Raw genomic sequence first — 21,145 nt, 5'->3', positions numbered from 1 at the left:
TTTCCTTTCCTAAGTTAGAGAATTTTTTGGCTATTATCTTTTCGAATATTTTCTCAGGTCCTTTCTCTCTCTCTTTTCTTTCTGGGACCCCTATAATGTGAATATTAGGATGCTTCATATTGTCCCAGAATTCTCTTAAGCTATCCTAATTTCTTTTTATTCTCTTTTCTTTTTATTGTTCTGCAATAGTGATTTCCACTAATCTGTCTTCTAGTTCACTGATCCATTCTTCTGTTCTTGGTTCCTTCTAGTCTGTTATCCATTTCAGTAATTGTATTCTTCAACTCTGGACACTCTTTGTATTTTGTAATTATTTGCTAAAAACTTCCCTCTGTGTATCTGTACTCTTCCTGAATTCTCTGAACATCTTCACCATCATTACTCTAAACTCTTTCTGCGATAGGTTGCCTATCTCCTCATCTTTTATTTCCTCTTCTGGGATTATATCTTGTGCCTTGGCCTGGAAGATATTCTGCTGCTGCCTCATATTGTCTAACTTTCTATTTGTGTTTTCAGGTGGGTTAGTTATGTTTCTCAACCTTGGAGAAGGGCCCTCTGTGGGAGATGTCCTGTACATCCCAGCAGTACACTTCTGTCTTGTAACCCAAGGGCCAGGGTCCAGCTGGTCCCAGGGTAGAGTCTGACCTGTGTTTGTGGATTCTTTCCACAAGCTTTGGGATTATTGCTTTCTTATTGCTGGTATCTGCCCCCTTGGTGGGTGAGTCTGGACTAGAGGCTTATGCAGGTTTTCTGGCAGGAGGAGTGCCTGCCCACTGCTGGGTGGAGTTTGGTCCTGGCTCTCTGGTGGGTAGGGCCATGCCTAGGGGCATGCCTGGGGGCAGCTATGGACTCTGTGAAGCCTGCTGATGGATGAAGGCTGTGTTTCCACCCAGTGTGTTGTTTGTCTTGAGGCTTCCCAACACTTAATCCTACAGGCTGTTGGGTGGGGCTAGGTCTTGGAGCTAATGATCCAAGCAAGATATCAGCCTCTAGAAAATTGCAAGTAGATGAACACTTCTCAAATGTCCGCCACCAGCTTTTATGTCCCCAGGGTGAGTCACAACTGCCCCCTATCTCCCCAGGAGACTTTCCAAAACCAGCAGGCAGGTCTGGCCCAGATTCCTATGAAGTCGCTGCCTCTGCCCTTGGTCCCAGCATACACAAAATTCTGTGTGCACTTTCGAAAAGAGTGAAATCTCTTTTCCCCCAAGTCCCATCGAGCTCTGGAGTTAAGCCCTGCTGGCCTTCAAAACCAGATGTTCTGGGGTCTTCTCCCAGTGCTGGAACCACAGGCTGGGGAATCTGACATGGGGCTCAGAACCCTCCTGTGGGAGAGCCTCTGCAGCTTAATTATTCTTCAGCTTGTGGGTCGCCCACCCGAGGAATATGGGGCCTGAATATATCACAAGCATGCCTCCCTGCTGTCCTGCTGAGGTACATTCTTTCTGTTTCCAGTTGAAGAGGATCTTTTTTGCTAGGTTCCAGTCTTTTTTTTTTTTTTAAATGGTTGTTTAGTAGTCAGTCGTGGTTTCGTTATAGTTGTGAGGAGAGATGAGCTCGTGGTCATACTACACCTCCATCTTGACCGGAACCTTTAAAACTGTCAAAATACGTATTTTGAAATGCATTAAGTGTTTGGAGTCATTAAGGTACTTTTTTTATATTACACATGTCAAGTTTGGAATATTCACTTCCTGCAGGGAAAGATGAGAATGGCAGTATTTCTTCCCAACCTTTCCACCTCTACATATACAGATCATAATTCTTTTCATATTCTCAAGGTTGTAACATTGACATTCCATTCTGTAACCATAATTTTCATTGTTATTTAGCCTTAAACCTATAAGTAAAAGAATTTAATGCTCACCACCAGTCCCTTTACTGTGGCTCACCATTCCCAACTTGGTAATTTTGATTTACGTCATGTTTAGCTGGATTTCATGATCCAGTAGTTTTCCCAGAAGGGCTTAGAGGTGCATGTTCCCTAAATTCTGGCATGTTTGAAAATGTTGTTTTTATTCCTGAAGGACAGCTTGGATGGTTATAAATCCTGGATCACTCTTTTCCTCAAAGCTTTGTAGATGCTACACTGTATTCAAAGTTGTAGAGAAGTCTGAGGCCAGCTGATTTCCAGTACCCCCTCAAACCTCACTTTTCCTTGTAGGTAACTTTCTCTTTCTTTGAGGATAGTTGGAGAAGCATTTCTATATCTGTATATAGATATAGATCTATATAAGATACATATACAAACATAGAAAGAGTAAGATACATATGTATTTTTCCTAACATGGTGTGCTTTCTCAATTTGCAAGTTCAGCTTTTCTCTCAGTGGAGGAAAATTTTTCTTCTCCTGTGTCTTTGAACATTTTCTTCCTTTTGTTTACTACAGAGACACCAGAATCCATAAATTTTTCATCAGTGTCTCAACTGCAGTTTCATGTTTCTACCTCTAAATATTTCAATCGTTCTTTCCTTCTTTCCTCCTGGAGCTCACCTCAGTCTCCCCCACTAATTCAGTTTAATTTTTTATTCCTTCATATTTCCAACATATTGGTTAGTTCTATGTTTTTAGAATTTTGGGCTTAGTTTTGTTATTTTGGTCTTCAGTTTATTTCCTGAAATTGTAATTTTCCATTTTGTATGGTCGTCTCATCTCACCTCGGATCCCTATTTTCATTTTTTTCAGGTTCTGACTTCTCCTTGAGTCAGTGCATTTGTGGTGTACATTTTGCACAAAAATGCATTTTTGTTGGGTTTCTTGCATCTCTATTTCCATCCTGACATCTGTCTCCTGCACATTTCCTTCTTTCCATTATACCTTCCTCCCCTCTTTCCTTCCTCTTTTGACTACACAATTTTAGTGTAGTTGCCAGGCCATTTGTTTTCATTTAATTTCTTTTTTTTAAACATTTTTTTATTGAGTTATAGTCATTTTACAGTGTTGTGTCAAATTCCAGTGTAGGGCACAATTTTTCAGTTATACATGAACATACATATATTCATTGTCACTTTTTTTTTTTCACTGTGAACTACCACAAGATCTTGTATTTATTTCCCTGTGCTATACAATTTAATTCCTTTTTGGTATGACTATTTCTACCTGGATTTTTCTCTTGACCTATATACATTGTGTAGGTCAATTCTCATTGACTTTTTCCTACCTTAACTAAGATCTCTGCCCTCTTGGCAGTGCTTAGTCGAGGACTGGGTATCTGTGTCTGCTTTGTTACTGCTTGGGTGGTGGGGAAAAGGGGAAGTTGAGGTGGAGCTGTGGGTAGCGGTGGTTGTGGGATTGGTTTCTGCTCCTTTTCTATAACTTTGTTCATAGTCTCACACTTGAATTTATTACAGCAAAGTGGGGGCATATCTTATTCTGTGGGTGGGCAGTAGTGGGGCATGGATTATTTCACCAATTCAGGGTAGAATTATAGGGGCAACCTGCTGGGGTATTTATTTTCCAGACTTGATTCAACTATTCCTAGCAGCCACTCCTATTCTCCTGCCAGATAGAGGAAGGAAAAGATAGACGAATTCAAGGAGTTGGCCACTCTGCACTTTTTCAGAAGCACGGGTAGAGATGGGATGGCAGTGTCATTTGGGGCTTTCCATATGTCTCTTGCCACTCATTCCATCAAAGGGCCTTGTCTTATTTATTTTCTCTTTCATCTCCCCTTCTGGTAAATCCCTCTATAAATCAGAGATAATCAGCTCTGGTAGAGTACCAGGCTATTACTCTGCCCTTCCTCTCCGCTCCTCCTCAGGGCAAAAAGCAAACAGCAGCACAGGCAGCGTTTGTCTTGGAGTATTGTCACGGTGGAACGGAGGTCTTCCTACTCTAGAGAAACTTTCTGAACCGCCTCCGCAGGCTGCCTGCGCACCCGTCGGTCCAGTTCTTTTCTGGCTCTGTAGTCAAAAAAGTGACTACAAACATGTGTCCCAACTTTTCCTCTGACATCTTCCTCTAAGTACTGATCCTTTGAGGGAATAAGTGGGGTGATCACAGGTGGGAGCTCAACATTTATTCCTAGGAAGTTCTGTCTTTCTCTGGCCACTACTTTTAAAGATTATTGTCTTTTCCCGTACAAGAGAAAAGCCAGTATATTTTTGGATGGTTTAAAAACTTGTTGTTGTTGCTGCTGTTGCTGTTAATCGGGTTGAGTTCAGGAGGAGGGTGGCCGGTTCTGAGATCCACTAGTTCTGGGATCACTCTTAAGACAGCAGTTTTAGCAGGGCTGGAAGCCCTAACTAGTTCCCTTTTTGGGAGGTGGAGTTCAACCTAGGGGACTTTTCTAGGCACAAGCCCCTCCTATGACTTTCCAGTGATTATTAGACCTCGTGTGGTTCAGTCAATCATATAGATTCCTCAGGAGCCCACTGCTTCACTATCTCTCTGCTGGGTGCAGTGGGGTGCATAAAGGTAGAGTGAGGCCACAAGGTTTGCCGTCTGTCATGTGGAAGTGTGAGAGAGCAGTAAGTGCCAGGACAGAACCCAGGAGGTGGCAGGTAGCCAAAAGAACATCAATCCAACCTCATATCCAAAGAAGGATCACTGACTGCCCCATCTCACAGGTGGCCCTCCAGACTTCGCAGGATGCCTTGAGTACTAGGAAACTCATGAGGGCCGTTCTGTAATTGGAAAGCTCAAAGTATTTAAACATTCTTTACCTTGAGCCAAACTATACCTCCTCCTCTCTCTGCATGGGCTCCCCTGGTGAGGTTTCTAATTCTAACTCATGACTCCCAATCTTAGCTCCATTTAAATGGCTACCACAGCCTTGGTCATAGTCCTGATCTCTGGCCTGGACTATAATTCTGGAAATGTGCTCATGGGTCAAAACCCATGAAAGATGGTGAATCATGGGTAACTGTAAAAATCTCAGACCCCAGACACAGGGGCCTGGTAGATACTATGGAGAGTGATAGGAAGACCATAGAATTTGGAGCAAATAGAACTGAAGTCTGATTATGCCATTTACTAGTTCTGTGACCTTAAGCAAGTGGTAACCTTGCTGAGTCTTGGTTTACCCACCTGTAAAATGGGATGATCAAGTTCTAGCTCATTGGGTCATTGTGAGGATAAAATAACAATTATAAAGCCCCTGACATATAACTAGGTTCTAATAATTATTAAAGCTCTTCCTTACTACTGAAGCACATTGCCAAGAGTACAACTGTGATTTCAAACAAACATTTTATAAGTTAAACACTTTATTTTTTCAGGGCCCCCTTCTGAACTCTCCCCAGCTACTGAGGAAGAAGAGTCCAAGAGCGGCTTGGATGTCATGCCCAATATTTCTGACGTGCTGCTGCGCAAACTGCGGGTCCACAAGTCTCTCCCTGGAAGGTAAAATCAGGGCATGAGTGGCCCCTGTGTTCGATTCTGAACACAGGAGTACCAGACTTGGTGTTTGACCCCAGTAGGGTCAAAGTCCAATAGTCCAGACAAGGCTGATGCACCCAAAACAAAAAGAATAATAAAGAGCCAGGGGAGGTGGTTCCAACTCAAAGAGCAGGTGGGGTTCGTAGGTGGGCATGAGGGTCCCAGAGGCTCATGGCAGCAGAGGGTGGTGGGTGTTGGGCCAGGAGAAATGGTTTCAACCTCACGTCACCGTTTACCTACAACTGGGAGATTCTAAGTGAGATATCTGCTTAGATAGAGATGTAGAACATTTGGAAACACATGAGGCAGGATGCTTGGAAAACCTGGCAGGCTCTTCCACACACGGGAGGAAAGTGGCTTTGCTTCCTGAACCTCGGCCTCCTCACCTATACCACGGGTGCCGGAAGTGCTCTGTTGTGGGTAGGGAGCTGCCCTAGCTAACAAGACAGCATGTGAGCAGGGACCTGGGACCCTGTCAGCACATGACAGCCCTTGATAATTGAAATTGTTGAACTGAAAGTGTTTGGAGTATAAAGGAGAGAAGAGAGGGCACCACCAAGCAGCAGGGATTGGGCGAGCACCTGCATGTGAGGCCTTCCGCCTAGCTCAGCAACTGTTTGGAGGAAAAGACCTTTAAGAGCAAGCAGACATAAGAATTCCCTTTGAGAGGAAGACAAGTTTTGCCAGGGGCTGTGTTATGTTCAAATTCTACACTGTAATCACCTAAAGCATAGAGTGACCAGGGCAGTACTCAGGAACTTAGCGACTAAAGCACTTTTCTAGGAAAAGTGCTAGAAATAAGTCAGAAGCGGGCTGCATCCACAGCTGGAGGAGGGCGGGGGGGTCAGGCTGGTTCACCTCGTGGGAGGCAGGCAGTGCGTGTCCAGAGGCAGGAAACCACTGCAGGTTACAGAGCTGTGTGTCTTTTAGTGTCTGCGACAACCCAGTGAGGCAGAAAAGGCAGGTTTTATTTTATCCTCAGCCAGGGAACAGGGAGACAAAGCAACATGCTAGTAAGTGACAGAGTCACTGGTTCCAGACCTAATGCCTTTCCACCTGTACCAGGGGCCTATCACAAGTACCCAGACATCCATCGGTCCATTTCCATCTGCAAGGAGCAAGGCTGGTCGAGTGTGATTGGCTTCTTTTTCCTCAAAGCTGAAGATACTTAGTACGACTAGGGCATACTTCTAGCTGACTAAATTCTGCCAGCTTCCCCAGGAGAGGGAGACTGAGCAGTTCTGTCTTCTCAAGTAAGTGAACTTGAGAAGATACTAGTTTCCAACCATGAGGCCATACTGGGCCTGCATAAATAAGATCTGCTTCTAAGGGATGTGGTCTTGGCTCTCAGTTTGAGATCAGTGGCTCTCATGCATTGTGTCAAGAGCCTGTTGCCTGTCCCCAACCTCCTTGCTCCTGGCCTTAATAGAGGCAGTTTCCAACTTGGGCCGTTCTTTGGGCCCAGAACTCTCTAGCCCTAGTTTTGGGCTTGGGATAGATGGACAAACTGTACCCTAAGATGCTGTCCAATAAAAGGAAGCCAGAGTTTCAAGATTCCTTCCCCCAGCAGAAATATGGGCATAGTATACTTGAGTAATTTTAAAGTATAATATTATTATACTTGAATATTATACTTGAATTTAATATGATGAAGGAGTTGGTTTCGTGTTCTATGTGGAATATGTGAATTGAGATTAGACCATACCAAGAAGGAACTCATAGGATCAGCAAGCTGGATGGGTTGTAGAAAAACTAGGTCTGGAACCCAAATTAGGGAGGTGGTCAGTGGTTGGTTAACAGGATTGCAAAGAGGAGATATAATTGGATGAGGTAGCCCCAGGGTCAAATACCAACAGAAACAATAAGCAGGCATTTAATCAACAGATATTCATTAAGTATCTATTATGTGCCAGAGTGGAAAACAAGCAGACGCCTTCCCTGTTCCATGGCACTTACATTCCAGGTGGGGAGACAAATAATTTTCAGGTAACCAAATGAATGATTTCAGATGGCTAAGCTGCTAGGAAGACCACCAAATAGGCACATGCAGAGAATGGCATGGAAACAGAACACTGGGTAGGGGGTCAAGGAAAGCCTCCATGATAAAGTCGTAATTAATCTGAGACATGCAAATGACAGAAAGAAGCCGTTCTTGCAAAGACTTCAGTGAAGAGATTTCCAGACAAAAAGTGCAGCTATTTCAGCAGATGGTGCTTAGATGATTAGATAGCCACGTGCGAAAGAGTAAACATGGAATACTGCCTCACACAATTCACAGAAATTAACTTGAAATGGATGATAGGCCTAAATGTAAAAGCCAACACTATAAAACTGTTAGAAGAAAACATAGGAGCAAATCTTTGTGACCTCCAGCTAGTCCATGGTTTCTTAAATATGACACCAAAAGCCCAAGCACCAAGAGAAAACAGTAGATGAATAAATAGTATTTCATCAAAATTAAAACATTGTGATACAAACAATGCCATCAAGAAAGTGAAGACCACCCACAAAATGAGAGGAAATGTTTGCAAATCATGTTTATAATAAGGGACTTGTTTCTAGAATATATAAAGAACTTATAATTTGATAAAAATACAACTAATTTTTTATTTTTTATTTTTAATTGAAGTGTAGTTGATGTACAATATTATACAAGTTTCAGGTGTACAATATAGTGATTCACAATTGTTAAAGGTTATACTCCATTTATAGTTATTATGAAATACTGACTATATTCCCTGTGTTGTAAAATGTATCTTTGTAGCTTACTTTATACATAATAGTTTGTACCTCTTTTCCCCCTACCCCTATATTACCCCTCCCTGCTTCCCTCTCCTCACTGGTAACCACTAGTTTATTCTCTGTATCTGTGAGTCTGCGTCTTTTTGTTATATTCACTAGTTTGCTATTTTTTTTAGATTCCACATATAAGTGATACCATACAGTGTTTGTCTTTCTCTGACTTATTTCACTTAACATAATACCCTCCAAATTCATCCATGTTGTTGCAACTGGCAAAATTTCATTCTGTTTTTTGGCTGAATATAATTAACAACTAATTTTTTTAATGGGCAAAGGATTTAAACTGACCTTCCTTCAAATATATATAAGGGGTTAATAAGCACATGAAAGGATGCTCAACATCATTAGTCATTAGGGAAGTACAAATTCAAATGATATATCATAAATAATAAATGATAAATTCATTAAATGACATATCATATATCATAAATGATTAAAATGAGGTATCATTTTAAATCCCTAGAATGATTATGATAAAAAAGGTGGACAATAATAAGTGTTGGTGAGGATGTGGAGGAATTAGAATTCTCAGTAAAATGGTGCAGCCACTTTGGAATAACAGTTTGGCAGTTCATCAAAAAGTTAAACATATACTTATCATATGGCCCAGCAATTCCGCTCCTAGGTGTATATAACAAAGAGACATGAAAATATGTGTCCACACAAAAACTTGTACACGAATGTCCTGTAACAGCATTTTTCATAATATCTAAAAAGTGGTAACAAACCAAATGTCCATCAATTGATGAGTAGATAAATAGACAAATGTCCATCAATTGATGAGTAGATAAATAGAATGTGATATACCCATAGAGTGGAATACTGTTCAGCAATAAAAATGAAGTATTTATATATGCTACTACATGTATAAACCTTGAAAACATTATGCTAAGTGAAAAGAGTCAGCTGCAGAAGATCAAATGTTGTACAGTTTCATTTATATGAAATATCCAGAATAGGAAAATGCGTAGAGACAAAAGTAAATTAGTGGTTGCCTAGGGCTTGGGATAGGGGTTGGGGGAGTGACTGCTAATTGGTACAGGGTTCCTTTTGGAGATGATTAAAAAGTTTTAAGATTGACCATAATGATGGTTGTATAATTCTGTGAATATACTAAAAACTACTGAATTGCAAATATAAAAGGGTAAATTTTATGGTAAGTGAATTATATTTCAATAAAGCAGTTACAAAAGAGAGTGAAAAAAAGGGGAAAGAACGGTAAATGCAAAGGCCCTGGGGCCACAGTGAGGTGTGTTTAAAGAACAGAATGGCCAACGTAGCTGAAGAGTGGGAGGAGAGTCCAGTAGAGGCCTCGCTTATTAAGGCAGTTTGAATTCTGAGGTACATAGTGACATCCAGAGTGGTCTCCTTGTACATCACCTGCTAGGCCTCCATCTTTTGGGAGGGCCACAGCTCTGCCCTTTACCTGTCTGGGCCAGTCCATAAGACATAGCTCTCTGCTTCAGGAGCTGGCCATGTCACATGGCTTCTTTACCTAAACCACACCTACTTGAGTCCTCAAGGGCCTTGATATTTTTAAACAGTGTGTTCTACAGCCAAAAAGAAGAAAGTCATCAAAACAGAAAAATAACTTTGGTTAATAATATATAAATTTCACATACTATCCAAACAAAGCCAGGGGTCAAAGGCAAGCTCAGGGAGTTTTGATAAATCATTGAAGCAAGATGTGCATGTTCTGTATGACAGTTAAGATTCTGTGGGCTGGCCCACAGAGGAAAGGAGTTGACAGGTGGGGTTGTGACAAGAATTGTAAGCGTCAAACATCTTTGCACTTGTTTATCCTGTGCTCTGTGCTCTGCTGACTTGATGGCCGTGGGGTCTCTTTGCCTCATCCTGACAGGAAGGTTCTCATAGTTCCTCGTCAGGGGTGAGAACCAGTCCCTTGCAGAGACAGCTGACCCCTACCTTTGCTCTCAGGGTCCCTCCACACCCGTGAGAGGGAGGAAGCTGTGTTTCCTGAGGATCTTATCGATGGCACGATCTGTTGCCAAGTCCTGTGACGCCGGTCGGACTCCTCCCGGTCCTCCCACCCCAGCACAGGAAAGGGCCCAGGCATTATTTACGTTGTCTGGGTTTCAGAACGAGGCTAGCTTTAGTCACCGGCCGGAACGGCAGCAGCAGCATCAACAGAGTGAGCGTGCAGAGTGGAAGATGCTTGCTGTGGGAACCACACCCTCTGCGCCTGCTGGGACTTTCTTGCCTGATCTCTGGCTCCAGCCATCGGAGGAGGCTCTCCATGGGGAGAAGAGCTCTGGCCGCTCATTCCTACCGTTTATTGTCTGACTCACATGCACAATCCTCAGAGGCAGGAAGAGGGTCAGGCTTTGCAGATATGGGTAGCCCCAGAAAAACTATAATGGCTGTTCAGATGTATACAATTTCTAAAGTACACAGCTCCTCCATTCTCTTATTAAGTCCTCACAGCACACCTGTGAGTTAGTCATGATAATCACCAACATCTCCTACATTTATATGTGCATACGTACATATATTCCTTATAAGACTCCTGCAAGGTATATATTATTCCCATTTTATAGATGAGCAAACTTAGAGAATTTAAATAACTTGTCCAAAGTCACAGATACTACAGGCAGTGGTGGAGCTCTGACCCCAGGATCTAATATTTTGCACCACACTTGCTCTGTTGGATTCACTATCTGGGTGAATAATTTCTTATGGGTTACAGAGCTCACACAAAGTGTACCCTGCCTCTTTCCCAGCTCACCAACCCTGCTTGTGACATACCTGGAAACACCTGGTCGCTTGGTTGTTCAAAGGTGTCTTTTGCTTTATTTCATAGAGTGGATAGAGTTCATTTGCATGTCTTTTCTTTTTCACAGTGCCCCGCCACTCACTGAAAAGGAAGTTGAGGTAAGTAACTCCAATTCTTTATGAAACTGAGGGCCAGGGCTTGAGCGGGTTTATTCAAAACATTCCCTTCTGCAGTCTCAGCTCCTGACATTTTTACTCAAAAATGATAATGAGTAACCATGGGATAATGTGGATGCCATGATCAGCCCTATTGAACCACTGAGAGCCCTCCCACCCCCATTCAAGTTAATGGAAGATTTTGACAAATTTGGTCAGAGACGAGAAGGTAGTTGGAAATTCCACATTTCTTTGAGGATTGTTTATGTTCTTTAAAAGTATGACTCAGGTATCCAATATCAGCTGGGAGGCTGCAGAACTGAATCAAATTTATTTCAAAATTATTAAAAGATGGTCAGATTTTGAGTTACAAACTTTGGAAGAAGAAGGCACTTTCCTTCTGAGCTTTTCAAACATAAGGAAGCCAGCCCAGCCAAGGTGGGAGGCTGTGCAGTCAGCGCTCCACCTTCCCTGATACCTCGCTTCCAGTCTACTCCCCTTGGGGCCCCCTCATCTCTGTAGAGATGCTGTCCGCATGAGGGTGGTGAGTGAGCCGAGAGGAATTTGTCTGCATTTCATTTTGGTGAAGGAATAGATGGCCAAAGAGAATGCATCCCAGGTGAGACAGTAAGGGCTCCCAACAACAGCAGTGGTTTGTTGCCATGACAATTATGTTGGTGTTGACAGAAGGAAGGGACCAAGAACATTCCAGATCCAATTCCAGAATCTCTTCAGTCCAGGTTGGGAGGATGGTAGGTTTTACAGTCTTTTTTTTTTTTTAATCACCCTCACCAATGTAGGTGGGCATCATCCAGTCCACTGAGGTCCCAAATAGAGCAAAAAGGCAGAGGAAGGGCAAATTGTCTCTCTCTGCATGAGCCGAGACTTCCATCTTCTTCTGCCCTCTGACGTCACTGCTCTTTGGACTTGGACTCAATTTTACCACCAGCTTTCCTAGTTCTCCAGATTGCAGATGGCAATCATGGGACTTCTCCTCTCCCATAATCCTGTGAGCCAATTCCTATAATAAAACCCTTCTTATAGCATATATCCTACTGGAACACACCTGGAAACTAGGAGTCAATAAAGGGGTGATACTGAGAGCACCTTCCTTAGTCTAATGAGACCAAGAGGCCACCTTGATTTAGGAGGAAACTGGAGATGTGGAGGTAGAGGAGCATTTCCCTTCATATTTCCCTTGTTTATACTAGTTTCCCTTGTGCTTTATGTAATTTTTGTGAGATGACTTGTAAAGGCAATTTGTTGAATTTTATACCTTTCCCTTCCTAAAATACAACTGAATTCAATGAACTTAAATTCATTTGTATACTTGACAAACATTCACCGAATCTCTCTCTAGGTAAGTAATAAAAAAAAGAAAAAAATGAATCAAATAGAACAAACCTAAGACCAAACTTTGAGGGACAAGATAAATTTTAAAATCCACTTGTATTTACTGTATGCTTGCTAAATAGTAAAGATTTCAGAAGATATCTCTTCAGAGTCCCTTCCCAAAACTCAACGGTTTTACAGTCTTGATAACAAGAAAACGAACATACCCTTCCTGAGACCCAGGGGACCCCAGAAACAGAGGGAGGCGGACAGTGTGAACTGTCTGGCACGGATGGTAACAGCCTGCACACAGACACAGCACTTTCAGTCCATAACACACACTTATCCATCCTTTCAGCTGACCCTCCCATCAGCTCTGAGAAACGGGTAGAGCAGGAAGCAGGACAAAGGAGGAAACTGAGGAATTAAATAACCTATCTGAGATCCCAGACCCAGTGCTTAGCTGAACCAACATTTGGATCCAAGTGTTCTGCCTGAATTCGGGGCTCTTTACGTCACCCTGCCATTAAGGGGATAACCCAGGTATAGAGAAGTAAACATTGAGCATCATTGATCAACTTGATGGAGGCTTGGGTAGGACAGACTCCCCACCTGTCCACGTTGGTGAAAACAATCGTGGGCAGTTTGGTTAATTAACTGTGAGCTCTTGTGCTCAGGTGTGTACTGACATGGTCAGTGCTCCACACGGTGAAAAGAAGCACAGGCTTTGGAATGAGATAGTATGAGGCTGAATCCTGGCTCTGCAACTCCCTTGTGTCACCTTGAACAAGCTAATGACCTCTCTGGTCTTGATCTCTTTACCTGGAAAGTGAATCTAACAGTTTTTATTGCAGAGGGTTGATGAGGGGTTAAATGACCTAAGGTGCGTGAAACTCCGGGCAGTGCTGGCGTATAGCAGATTCACCACAAGGAGTCACTTTCAGTGTTGCCATCATCATCAGTATTGGACAGTTCAGGGTCATCACTTCTCCACCTGGAGATGTCTGCTCACCATGGGCCATGTTACATGAACTGCAGGAACTCAGGTAGAGTCAGTTCATCCCAAGGGTGTAAATCTGCTACCGCTTGATGCAGCAGGGCAAATGAAGGCTGTAAAAATGAAGACCATTGCTTCCTTCCTGTGTAGAGCCCATCTGTCTGTTTCTCCTCCCCAGTAGTTTCCTATTAGACCAAGAATCCTATGTCTGATCAACGCCACCTTTCCAAGTTCATTCATGCAGGCTGCATTTTGGCATGGAATATTTGTCCCAGAAAGCTTCATATCATTCAAAAAGAATCATATCTGGCCTTATTTCATGTCCTGGCAGCTTCTAAAGCTGCTTTCATTGTAGGATTTGGAGTATTTCAGCAAGATGCTGGTTAAAGTTTGCTTTGAGTCAACAGGCTTACATCTCGAGTGGGATTTCTTTAAATATAGTGGTTTCATGTGAAACCTCCAAAAACCCACGTGCCATAAATCCTAGCATGAACCCAAACTGCTTACACAATCAGCTGTGTTGGCCTGAGTTTATCTAAACCCAAATACGGGATGTTATTTTCTTGACATTCAGGGAAAAACAGTGGTATTCTCCTACTATTTTTTTCAGTAAAATGCCTTTGGTCTTCTCGTCCTGGGAAGAGCCTAGCATGGACCTCAGGTTACTATTTCACCATCTTTTGTGCAGTTTACTTCACGAAGGGAAAGTTTCACTTTTCTGGGCTGCTTTGGGGACTGGTTCCAGGAGCTAAAGTAAAACGCTTGTGCAAGAAACACAGCTTCAGTCTTGCTGCCTGCAGTGACTCCTCCTAGCACCTCTCCCACACTCTTGTTCCCAACAGAACGTGTTTGTACAACTGTCCTTGGCCTTTAGAAATGACAGCTACACCCTGGAATCTAGAATTAACCAGGCGGAGAGGGAACGCAACCTGACAGAGGAGAACACAGAGAAGGAACTGGAAAACTTCAAAGCTTCCATTACGGTAATTGTGGAGCCTGACTAGGGAATCCTTGCAGGAAGGTCTGTCCCCCAGGGCCCTGCCGGGTTTCTCAGTCAGCAAGTTTGGTCATTTCTCCTGAAATGAGAAATCAGGCCAAGGCCCTGAGCCAGGCGGAGTCTTCCTCTGAGAGCTGGGAGGGGCTGAGGCAGGGACGCCTGGTTACCCCAGGGCGGTGGGTCAGGCCTCCGAGTCCTTGGCAGCTTCTCTGGAGGGGGCCGGGTGGCCTGGGGACCAGAGACTGGGATGTGATTCCCTTCCTTCCAGCCGGCCAGGTAGAGAGCCTCCACATTGGGCTTCTCCAATCCCAGAAACAGCGGAAGCCTGGGCCCTGCAGAGGCCCCTCTTCTCAGCCAAGATGGGACCAGGGCTCGTCTTGTGACAGCCCAAGTCGAATCTTGGCCTGTGAGGACCCCAGGTGATGTTCCTTCTCACTCCTCAGTCCTCAGCTTCACTCTGGCACCACTGTGAGCACCGCGAGACCTACCAGAAACTGCTGGAAGACATTGCTGTCCTGCACCGCCTGGCTGCCCGACTCTCCAGTCGGGCTGAGATGGTGGGGGCCGTCCGCCAGGTGAGCTCCGCCCCGCCTGCAGTCACTGGAGCAGCAGTGCAAGCAGCGACAACCACAGATCTTGATGGTTAACTTACTGATGGCGGCTCTTGTGCCAGACATCCTATGTACATGTTGTTTTTTTCAGAGTATTTTTGGTGGACCGCCAAATTCTCAGGATGCTCCCTGGGAAAGGTTTCTGTGAACCCATACACTTGGGAGCTGCTGTGTACTAGCTTCCTTTCTTGGAGATTTCTAACACACGTTGGTATAATCAAAGGTTTGAGAAGTCCTATAATGAAAAAGCCTGTTTAACGTTATCTATATATTTCTCAAATGTATTTGAGTAACCCCATTCAACCTTTTATTTTTCCTCATGAAATACCTATTCACTTCCCATGGGACTAGTATTTGGCAAAACATGCTTTAGGAAAAGCTAGTTTGTTTCATGAATCCTCCCAGCAACCCTGTGAAGTAACTATCTTTATGGATGAAGATGTGAAGTCTCAGAAAGGTAATAACACTAGTGAGGGGCAAAGCTGGAGTGCAGGCCCACGTCTGGCTCCCTTGCAACCACTTTGAAGTCCTGAAGCACACCTGGCTCCACCCCGATCCAGCACAGGGTTGTGGGTCAGACTGCCTGAGTTCTAATCCCATCTCTACCAGGATTCACTGTGTGACCTCTGGTCAGTTACCAAGCTCTCTGTGCTCAAGCTTCTCCAGATGTGGATGATGACAATGTGTGCCATTTAAGGGCTGTTGTGATACTTGTAAATCACCTAGATGTTACTTCTGCTGCTGTTACCATGGACCCATGTCCTGCTGCACTGCTTGCATGGCAGGGGTATTCCTGGTTCTCATAGAACAAAGGAAAGACAAGCCACTGGGCTGTCCCACCTCTGCTCTTCAGGGGAAGGGACACCTAACTCAACATCAGCACCCAGGAAGCTGCTCCAGCTGGAGGAATAACAAAGGGAGAGAGAGTTCTAGGAAAGTGGCTGATCTCAGCTCAGGACTGCGGGGACTTTTTCCCGGGGATGGTCACTGAACATGTCTCTCTGAGGGATCCAAGGAGTATCAGCAGAGAAGAATCTTCCTTGTTCTGTGCAGCCTTCCCAAATGTGTTTCTCAGCCCATGCACTGCTCACTTCTGTCTTCACCCTGCTCCTGGTAGCTTCTGTGTCTGGGTCCTCACCATTCTTTCTGGTTCCACTGGACTAGTTCAGGCACTGGTCCTCTCTTTCCTTGTTGCTCTCACTCCCTTTAGTCTAGTCTCCACAGGTAACCCGATTATGCCATTTTAAGACATTCGATGGCTCCCCTATTCCTTCAGAATAAATCCAAATTCCTTAGTCTAGTATTTGAGGTCCTTCATAGCCCAGCCCTAACTTACCCTTTCTTCTTATGAACAAACCCAACCACTTGCTGATTCCTGCATAAGTAGGTGACCTGTACTCTTCTGATTTTTCCAGACAGTTCTGGTATATGTCTATTATCCCAGCATAATTCTCAATGACACCCCTTCCTTTTCCCTCTCCAAAGGATTCTGTCTGGAAGGTAAAGCTTCACCTAGATACAAGCTCCATGATGTCCTGTGTCTGGACCTTAGCTCTTGGAGTTCCCTGGCCTGCATGTTCTGCATTGTCCCTCCTGCCCTTATCTGTGTTCCCAGATGCTGCCCACACCCCAGAGCACATCAGTCCATCTCATGAAGCCTCCCCAGCCCACTCCCTGCAAGCAGAGATAACTCTGCCCTCTCATTCCTGAGGCTTAGTAGCTGGACTTGTTCTCGTTCTCCTTGAGTGCAGGTATCTGAGCGCCCCCTCAGCTCACATCCCAGACCACAAACTCTTAGAGGGCAGAGTCACATCTGATTGGTCCCCCAGCCCAGAGAGCCTGGCTCAAAGAGTACCGATGAGCCTTTCCTCCAAGTGCCCCGTGTGCTCACACTCTCCTTCCTTGCAGGAAAAGCGCATGTCAAAAGCAACAGAAGTGATGATGCAGTACGTGGAGAACCTGAAGAGGACGTATGAGAAGGACCATGCAGAGCTCATGGAGTTTAAGAAACTTGCCAATCAGAATTCAAGCCGTAGCTGTGGCCCCTCTGGTAAGGAACTGGGCTCCTGCCCCTACCCTGGCCCTGTGACATGAGTCCCCGTTGGATCTAGGCTAGGATCATACCTACGGGGCAGCCCCAGGGCCTGTGTCAGGGTGGGCAAAGCTCCCTGCCCCCTCAGTGCTGCCTCCAGGCCCTCACAGCCCCTGCTTCTGTGAGCCCAGGGGCCTGGAACCAGAAAACATGAAATGACCCTCAAGTGACTCCTGACACAATCAACCAGTGTGGCTGACCACTGATGCAAAGCCTCTAGGCTGCAAGAATTCAACCTCCTTTGTGAGAGTGATAGACCCCAGACCTTACAGTCTTTGTGCTTTGGGGCCCCCTCTTTGGGCAGCGCATGCTAAGGAATGTGCACATTATCTTGGAAAGCATTAGGGATCCAACCGAAGATTTTAATCATGGAAATGACATGATTGTATATAGTTTAGGAGATTCCCTCTTGCAGTGGTATGGCAGTTACATTACTGGGGCAACATTAGAGACAGAGAGACCCAGGAAGCTGCTATTACAATAGTCCAGGTGAGAAATGGAGTCTGGGCAGTGGGGTTAAAGTGGGAGCGTGGCTAAAGGAGAGGCTGCTGAGATAAATAGCCGCAGACTCGTGAACAAGTGTTTTAAAGAAATACTCTTAAAAAAAAAAAGAGTTCTACACAGATTGTTATAAAAGCACAGAGGAAGGGCCACCTGATTCTGCTTAATATCAAGTGGTAGTATTTAAAAGTAAAAATAGGAGTCCTCCAGGAAAGAAGGGGAAATACGTCATGGGTGGAGGAAACAGCTTGTACAAAGGTGTGGAGGTTGGGATGAGATGACTATGGAACAGACAGTCCGATGTGGTTGCAGGGTTACAGTGTGACGACGACAGGTTGAAGGTGAGACTTGTTAGACCAGGGCCACCTGCCAGGCCATGCTAACAGCCTGGGCCTTGGTCCTCCAGGCAGTGAGGAGGCACTGGGGAGTTTACACCAGCTGCCATGGTCAGATTTTACTTTTAGAAGACTGCTCTGACTTCAGAGTGGGTGATACATTAGGAAAGCGTGGACATTGAGGGATGGAGAGATGAGTTAGGAGGCTTTGCCATGGCCCTGGAGGAGGATGGTGCTTTGGACCAGGATCTCTCCTTGGGAGCTGCCAGAGTTTAAGCTCTGGCTGATGAGGATGGTATTAGCAGGAGAAAACAGACCTTTTAGCGACAGGAATCCCTGTGGAATGCAAACATCCGTGTTACCAAGAGCAAGAGGAGGGAAAGTACAGAAAGTATAACAGATGGAGAAGCCTTTATAAACAGGAGGTTTCACAAGTTTCCTGGGGAATATCAGTGACGCTTCCCAGAGTCCGAAGGCAGCGCACACATGCGGCAGACGGTCTGCTTTGGATCTTGGCAGCACGGCTCCTGACCCACATGCATCTGGGCCTCTAACAGACCTCTCTCTGTCAGTGCTGGAAGTTGGAGGAGCTGCCACCAAAGAAACCCTAATACGTGGGCTCTTCTGTTATTGTCCTGCAAGGTGCCGATCCCCTGCGAACCACCTTTCCCACAATTTATGGAATGAGCGCAGTTGCTCATGAGTCTCCTTCATTCATTCTCCAGACATTTATTGAATCCCTCTGGTGTGCCCCCACGTGCCATACTGAATAGAGAGATGAAGGGACCCAGCCTCTGACTCAAAGGAGCTCCCAACCTGGGGTGAGGGCAGGGCAGTGTAACCGATGCTGTGACAGAAGCAAGCTGACTTCCATGGGTTGCACACCGCAGGGTCCCATGTTCAGTCTGGGGGCATGGGAAAGCATTTATAGTGCTCGGGTAGCTGAGTGTTGAATGGTGGACAGGTGGTTTTCGCACATTTGTTCCCACTCCACTGTTTCTTCGAGCTACACCTCAGCTTGGGCTGGTGCAGAGGGGCAAGACATGCCTATCAGATACTCTGTGAGCATTCCCTGATGGTGCTTGTTCGTTAAGCTTTTATAGGACTTCTTTGTTGTATATGCAATCTCTGTCTATGCCTGAGACTCTGAAGACTACAGTGAAAGAAAAATGTCTCTGATTTCAAGAAAGATAATACACTTTAAAAGAAAAAAATCCTGGTTTTTTTTTTCTGAATATGAAACATACTAATTACCTGCATTTGGGGTTATTTCCTTAAGGTGGATTTCTAGAAGTCTGAATACTAGCTTAGGGAAAAGGAATATTTATAAGGCTCTTAAAGCAAATTATTTCCAAATAATCCATTGATATTTCCATTCAATGGGTGACAGTAATGCTCGGTTCATTGTGCCATGGACATTCTTGTCTTTTCTTTTTAAAAATGGTTTTGACTTTGATGGGCCAAAATTGTACCTCTTCTCATAGTTTTAATTATATTTCTTGACCTTTTCAAATGTTTATTGGGCATTTGTATTTCCACTTGTCTAAATTCTCTAATTATATCCTCTGCCCACTGGTAAGATTGGTATTTTATTAATTGTCTGAATCCTTCATATATAAAGAATATTTTCTGGTTCTGCTATTTTGGCTGACTAGAAAACTTGAAAATCCTTTGACTACAAATATGTAGAAATTTCTGCTGGATAAAGTGAAGCAAACATTGGACTAAAAGAATAGCTGAATCCACAAGAAAAGAAATGGAAACACTCAGATGCAAGAAAAGAAAAGAGAACTGAAACCAAGCTGACCCTGCAGCTTCCTTGGGGATAAGAGGCAGCCTCAGCTCTCTGGGCTCTGGACTTTTGCACTCGCGTGCAATCTGAGATGAGGCCTCAGACAGGAGAGAGCTGACTCTGAGCCTCTTCCCGAGGACTGCATCCTTGGCATAATCACCAACTGACAATGAAACAAGTCAAGGACGTTTGCCTGTTTCACCCTGGACTTTAGTAGGAAAAAAAACACATTCTCCTTCCTCTTAGTAAAACTGCATGCCCACAGAGTACTTGCATAACAGAAGTGATGATGCAATATGCAGAGATTCTGGAAAGAACATCACAATGGTGCCACTAGGAACAGTCGGAAACAAATACAAACCACTCTGGAGAGACACGCCCTGCACCCAAGATACACAGGATTCCCCTGCATAAAGTGTCACAGAAGATGAGTTTACAATATAGAATTATAAAATAAACAAGAAAACAATCCACCATGAGCAAAAATCATTAGACTCTCAAACAATAGATTATATCCTAAGGATAGCAGATAATAATCTGATAAAAAAAATTTTAAAGTTATGTGTTAAATTATTAGAGGCATGAAAGAATAAATTAAAAATATGAGAGTAAAAGAAAATGATTGTCAAAAAAAGAAGAAAATAGAATCCTAGAAATGAGGAATAGAGGCATGAAAATTAAAAACTCGGTTGTTCAGGAGTCATGGTTAAGAGTAGAAGCTATCCCTCAATACTCCAGATCTCCTCCTTTTGGGCACACTTCTCCATACCCTTGAAGTTAGGGGAGGCCATGTGATTTGGCGTTAAATGTGAGCATAAAGACATGTCACATTTGAGCTGAGGTCCTTAAGAACCAGTTTGCAATTTGCCATACGTTTCTTCGTCTGGACATGACAACCATCACTGCTCCAGAAGGGCAGAAGTTCCATCAGCCTGAGTCCTGAGTTAGGAAATGCAGAGCAGAGCCTGCTGCCAACTCGTAAGGAAAGGGACGTGTAGCAAAAGCAAGAAATCATCTCAGTTGTTATAAGCTGCGAAGACTTTGGAGTTGTTTATTATTGTAGCATAACTAGCTTATCCTGACTGGTACAACATTTACATCAGATTGAGGATGGTTGAGGAGAAAATTTGTTAACCAGAAGATAGATTTGAGGAAGTTACCCAAAATGCAGTTCAGAGGGATAATATTAATTTTAAATATGAAAGAATTGTTATGAGATACATGATATGAAATTTAGAATGAGAAACTTTGAAATACTTTTATTAAGCAATCCATGAGAAGATAATGGGGTAGAGAGAATATTCAAAGGGATTTTTCAGGATCTGAGAATTTTCCAGAACTAAAGAAAGACATGAATGATTGCATTTAGAAAGTACAATGAATTCCAAGCAGGAGAAATGAAAAACATATCAAAGAG

At 43.9% G+C, this 21,145-nt stretch overlaps 1 protein-coding gene across 19 annotated transcripts in view; it reads left to right on the top strand.

The window, feature by feature from the left end:
- Positions 1–21,145, top strand: part of IRAG1 (inositol 1,4,5-triphosphate receptor associated 1) — a 174,193-nt gene that overhangs the window by 112,716 nt on the left and 40,332 nt on the right. For 16 of the 19 annotated variants that reach the window (XM_072969491.1, XM_072969493.1, XM_072969490.1 and 13 more), the window contains 5 exons: positions 5,221–5,344; positions 11,044–11,074; positions 14,243–14,383; positions 14,841–14,972; positions 16,917–17,058. In XM_072969491.1, coding sequence (XP_072825592.1) covers positions 5,221–5,344; positions 11,044–11,074; positions 14,243–14,383; positions 14,841–14,972; positions 16,917–17,058 — 570 coding nt within the window. The other 3 variants (XM_072969503.1, XM_072969502.1, XM_072969505.1) reach the window with 3 other exon arrangements.

Source organism: Vicugna pacos, chromosome 10, assembly GCF_048564905.1.
Source record: "Vicugna pacos chromosome 10, VicPac4, whole genome shotgun sequence".
In the NCBI taxonomy this organism is placed as follows: Eukaryota; Metazoa; Chordata; class Mammalia; order Artiodactyla; family Camelidae; genus Vicugna; species Vicugna pacos.
Note: the sequence above shows the minus strand (reverse complement) of the source record. Positions and strands in the feature narration are given on the sequence as shown.